Raw genomic sequence first — 5,810 nt, forward strand, 5'->3', positions numbered from 1 at the left:
TTTTTAATAAGAAAAAATGTAATAAGAATATATAATACTAAATCCAGCCTGGACTATATTAATCTTTATATCAGTGCAGCTGTAAATATAATTTTAAATATTTCTTTATGGAGGAAGAGCTTCACAAAGGCAAAAGTGTCAAGGACTCATCAAGGTCATAATGTAGCCCTGTTAACTCACTGATTCTCATTCGCCCCTTGTAACAGAGGGAATTGTGACACAGAGAAATTAAGTAATTCGCCCAAGGCCACACAGCTAATAAATAAGAGAGCCAGGATTTGAACTCAGGTGGTTTGATTCCAGAGCTCATGTTCTTAACCAGGATGCAACAGGCCCTCTTTTGCACTATTATAGCACTTGTAGTACTTGTTAAGTACTACCCTAGGTACTGTGAGGGAAGATTAAGGAAAATACAAAGTTCTTGCTCTCAAGGAATACTCAACCTAACTGCAAAGACTCTTAACTCATATGTGAAAGTTAAATAGAAATATATGGAATAAAATGTAATGCATGTTGCAACTCTGCCACTATTTGTCTTATAAGCTCGGGCAAATTTACTCTCTGAGTTTCATTTCTGGGGAGGGGGAGAAGGGTGGGGGTGGTGGGAGAGAGAAGGGGTGCTTAGATTTCTGACATCCTTCTAGTTCTGACAATCTAGGATTCTCTGATTTGATTCCTTCACAAAAATGCTTTCCTCTGCAAAATACAAAAGGCTGAAAGATGGCAATATAACACTCTAGGGGAAAATGTCTAAATAAGAAAATGAGAGACTATATTCTCAAAGGAAGTTACCTGTAACAATAGCAGAGTGGCCCCCACCTCCCGTGATCCTCTTGACACATCCAGGTTTACAAAAGTCACTCAGTTGCTGGGGCAAAAGTACGTCTTCTTTGTGGCCAAGGCCAAGTTGTCCATAGCTATTTGCACCCTAGGGATAAACAAGCCAAGGATGAAAAATTTGGGAACCCCAACTGTCAATTTGAATTTACCTTTCCCTGTCTTTCTCACTCTGACATCCCTCTCAGAGCCTAGAACATTTTCATAGGCTCATTCTTAGGAAGTTGTTTTATGCAATCCATACTTAGACGGTGGCCCCTTCCCCAGAACACCACGATTTCCGCGTGAGAGGAGCCTTCAGTGTCCACAACTTATCCAGTGATACTCCTCACCTTCCCCTGCCAGTGTCCCAGAGCACATGTGTTGCCTTTGGGGACAGCACAGGAGTTCCTTCTGATAAAGCTAATTATTTAGGGAGGGTAAAGAAAGAAAGAATGAAGAAAAATGGGAACAAAGTGGGTGAGAATTGCACTAGAACTAGTTCTTGTCCCTTCTGCCCACACCCTCACCAGGAAAACTGGCAATGACTTTCTGGAATCAAAGTTAGCTGGCTTTTTGTGCCCTCAAGCAGGGCACATTATTGTTATTTCATTTGTACAGTGAAAGAGGTTGGCGATGATCTCTAAGGGCCTTTCCAAGTACAATGTTTTGTGACTGTAAGACTCATGTGGTGACATTTCTCTAAGGAAACAGTGGGCAATATGTCTGTTATTGTTATTACACCATAAAGGTCCAGAATCTCTGATCTGAAACCCTTGCAGCCAGATTATTTCAGACCCAGAATTTTGCAGACTTTAGAAAAGCAATATGGTATATAGATCATATACACTGCTGCAAGGTCCACATAAGAAAAAGAGTATTATTTCTGCAGTAAATAGTACAAATACTGAGTTAGCGGGCACAGACTATAAACAGCCTTATGTCAGGTCATTTTGGGGTTTTCAGAGACTTTTGTATTCAAAATTAAGAGAAGGGATTGTGGACCTGCAGGGAAGATCTTATGAAGATTTTGGAAATCCTTATCATTTCTCCAACCACTTACTGCTGCCTGGTTCTTCCCAGAGATGAGTAGTAAAACCTTTAAAATGTGTTTGTTTTTGAAGACACCTGAATGAGGAAGTGATTTAAAGTAACTACAAAAAAATGCATACATATACACCAACTCCTGCCCCTGAGGTTTATTCCACACAATCCTGGGCTGCAAAGACTCCATGCTGAAAGAGCAAGCCAAGCAGGGACACAGGTCTCAGAGGCCCTCGGGGGCAATATTAGCTACCAATTCCTGAGTGCTTCTCCGTGTGCTGGACATTCAACTTTAATCCTCACAACAGAGGAGGGGGCATTATCGCTCTCATTTTACAGATGAAGAAACTAAGGCTCAGAAAGGTTAAGTAACTTTCCACAGTCACACAGCTGAGTAGGCAACAAGTCGAATGGCCCGCTCCTTTATTTTACCATATTTCTCCTCTAAAAATTAAAAAAAAGGCATATATGGTGAACCAGCCCAGAGCTTATGTAGCAGGAAGCTAACTGTAGGACCCTACCTAAAACAGCACCCCTATCATTTTATGCCCTTTTTCTGCTTTATTTTTCTTCACAGCACTCCTTGACATTATATTCTGTACATTTACTCATTTACTGTCTACCTTCCCCACTATAAAGTAAACTCCATGAGGGCAGGAACTTTGTTTTGCTCACTGCTGTTTCCCCTGCATCTGAAACCGTGCTGGCCAAGAAAAGGTGTGCATATATTTCACAGTGAATGAATGTAAGACCGTATGAATTCCTACCTAGGAAAGACCAACTGAAAGACCCACACAGTGTGAAGTGGAGAACATATGCACAGGATATCTCTGTTAGCTGTGAGATCTCCATGCTGCCCTTTTACCAGGGCTACAGGATGCTGAACAGAAAGTGATACACCAGCATCATGGGATTCAAATTATGGCACCAAATTTTCATAACACATCAAGAAGCCCTATATTCATAATAAAGCAAAACAGAAGGAAAATGTAATACAACCTATTACAGCTGTATTTGCCTTCCTTCCTTACAAACACTCCAGACATCACATCCACCCCCCTCCAAAAAGGTAAATCTCTTTGTTATGGACTGATTGTGCGTCACTGAAATTCATTAATTCCCTAAGCCTAACCTCCAGTACCTCAGAATGTGACTGTATTTGGAAACAAGACTTTAAAAGGTAGTTAAGGTTCAATGAGGTCATAAGGGTGGGACCCCCAATCCAATATGACTGGTATGCATTTAAGAAACACAGGGATGCTCTCACCCACAGAAAAAGACACATGAGGACACAGCAAGAAGGCGGCCATCTATAAGCCAAAGAGAGAGGCCCTGGATGAAACTAAACCTGCTGACACCTTGATCTTGGACTTCTAGCCTCTAGAACTGTGAGAAAATACTTTTCCATTGTTTTAGCCTCCCAGTCTGTGGTATTTTGTTATGCAGCCCTAACAAACTAATACACCCCTCCACACAGATATTGCAGCAGAAAGGACACACCAGCAAGCCTCCAAGCACAGCAATGAGGTTAGGTTCAACGATATTATTGTCTCAGTACTGACCAGGCCATGTCTGAAGGGCTTTTTCTGTCAGATGTTTCCTCTGTCCACAGAGACCCCAGTCCCTGGCCTGGGAAAAACTCCCACACCAGGCACACACCCAATCCCTGATTTCACCCCCAGCTCAAGTGTCACCTCAAAGACTTTCAGACAGCCAGACTATCTCAGGCCACACCACACTCTCCCTTCTAGTATGCAGCAGCCTTACATTCAACAAATGCTGCCTGGTACTGATAATTACCATTTTTTTGTTAGTCAGTACATACTGGTTTTAACAGCAATAAAGGTCTTATTCTCCCACCCTCTGCACCCCCTGCAACAGTAGAGCTACAAGACTTTCACTCTTGTGTTTTCCCCAAAAGTTCAGTACATAGCTCGGCACACAACAGGTACTCATTCACTCACAAGTCAACACATAATCTACTGAGCACCTTACAAGGTGCCAGGCACCAGCCAGGCACCACACAAGACAGGCACCGTGCCCACCCTCATGATGCTTACATTCTAGGCAAAGAGACTGACATTAACAAGTTACACATCTCATTACAATTGTGATATGTGCCATGAACTACAAGACACTACGTCTGCTTATTCCTGCGCATCTGGTCTTTTGCCTGCCACACACTCTCGTGCACAGACCTCCTCTCTCCCAGCCAAGACACATAAAGATGATCTCTCAATGCTCGCGTCAAACCAACACCAGCGCAAACTCCCACGCCCCCAGTGCAGGCAAGATCCAGTCACAGCCGAATATCAGCAACTATGCAGGGTCTCCGCCTTGTGCACAGCCCAACACCGCAGGCCTCACCCCAAAGGATGCTCCCGCCAGGCTGGGGTGGGGCTGGTGAAAGGGCTCCATCCTGCTGGCAATGGGCGGGTAAGGAGCACAGGTGGCTCCATACAGCTCTCTCCACAGAGCCCTCCACGCTGTCTTTCCCGGCGCTCTCTGGGCCTGAAGTCATGAGCGAAACCAGACACTCTGCCCTGGAGGCAGGTTCTTCCCACCGCGCCGCAGCCCCTCCGGTCGGGACTCCACCAGCCAGCAGCCCCGAAGTCACCCCGTTAAGACCCTTCCCTCCCCGCGCTCTCCTCCTCAGCTCCCAGCCCAGAATACTGCAACACAGAGCCCGGTTGGGACCTCGGCCGCTGGGCCCCGGGGCCGCCCTCCCCGAGACCCGGAGCTCCCAGCGTCTGTGCGCCCCTCAGTCCCAGCGGCCCCGGCCCGGAGGCGGAGTCACGTACCCAGGCAAAGAGCGCGGCCGCAGCAGGGGCAGCCTCCGAGGCGCTCCACTCGAACTCCATGCGAGGACGCTCCGCCGGCGCTTCCGGGAGGGGCCGGCGCAAGGGCGGGGCTCTCCGGAGGAGGGGCCGGCGCAAGGGCGGGGCTCTCCGGAGGAGGGGCCGGCGCAAGGGCGGGGCTCACCGGAGGAGGGGCCGGCCCAAGGGCGGGGCTCTCCGGAGAAGGGGCCGGCACGCGGGAGGGACTGGCGTCAGGGGGCGTAAGGCCCACACCCGGAAGGGTCTGTGGTTGAGAGGGGCCTGAGCGGAAGGAGGGGCCGCGGACCGCGCTTTCTAGGCTCCACTAACCAGGCCCAGGCAGGAGCCGAGCAGCCGCCCCCGGAACCTCCTCCCGGTCGACTCTCCCGGGCGCGCTCTGAGCGTTTCCGCCCCCGGCCTCCTGTCTCGCCGGGCACCTCTGCTGCTCCTTCTCTCCGCTCTCACTGTATTTTTAGTAATAATTTTATACGATTGCACTGCGCTTAGCAGTTCACAAAGCTCCTTCTTTATCTGCCTAGAATCCCACGACAGCCAAGAGTGGCTGACAGGACAGGGATTGTATCAGGGAAGACGAGCCTGGGAGAAGATGGACAAGGGTCCTGACCCAGCGTCTAGGCTGAACTGTCTTTGGGCCTGCTTTTGTGTGCAGTTGGCAAAATCTGAGGGAGCTTCTTGGTGCCAGTGTAGTGTCTTACGTCGTTGGTGTCGCCTTTAGCGCCAGACACGGAGCGGTAACTCACACCCCGCCCTCTTAGATTCCTGAAGAGGCTGGTTATCGTGGATTCCTGCCAGGGCAGCCTTCTAACCCTCAGCGTTCCCAGAATGGCCTTGGTCCAGATTCTGATTATCAAGGTAATAACTGGATAATTTTCACCCAACAAAGATTTTCATATAAAATGGCTTTTATCAGACACCCTCGTACACTGCTAGAGGGAACTAAATTAAGTACAATTTTCCTGAAGGAAAATGTAGCAATGCATATTACGAATATGAAGCTAGGTACTTAGATATTTAGCTAGTAAGTCCAATTCAATTTGTTACCAGGAAAAGGAAATAAGAATTACCTTAGTTCTTAGTCACCTGAAAAAAAGATTTTTGACGAGAGACAGAAAG

General features: G+C 47.6%; 1 protein-coding gene across 4 annotated transcripts in view; it reads right to left on the bottom strand.

Moving 5' to 3' along the window:
* Positions 1-4,764, bottom strand: part of SERGEF (secretion regulating guanine nucleotide exchange factor) — a 202,368-nt gene extending 197,604 nt beyond the window's left edge. For 3 of the 4 annotated variants that reach the window (XM_072969634.1, XM_072969632.1, XM_072969636.1), the window contains exons 1-2: positions 4,662-4,764; positions 793-928 (exon numbers count right to left, since the gene is read on the bottom strand). In XM_072969634.1, coding sequence (XP_072825735.1) covers positions 793-928; positions 4,662-4,721 — 196 coding nt within the window. In that variant the 5' untranslated portion in view covers positions 4,722-4,764. Of the gene's footprint in view, positions 1-792; positions 929-4,227; positions 4,628-4,661 lie in introns of those variants that run through there. The other variant, XM_072969633.1, reaches the window with a different exon arrangement.
* Between the last annotated feature and the right edge of the window lie 1,046 nt (positions 4,765-5,810).

This window comes from Vicugna pacos, chromosome 10, assembly GCF_048564905.1.
Source record: "Vicugna pacos chromosome 10, VicPac4, whole genome shotgun sequence".
NCBI lineage: Eukaryota > Metazoa > Chordata > Mammalia > Artiodactyla > Camelidae > Vicugna > Vicugna pacos.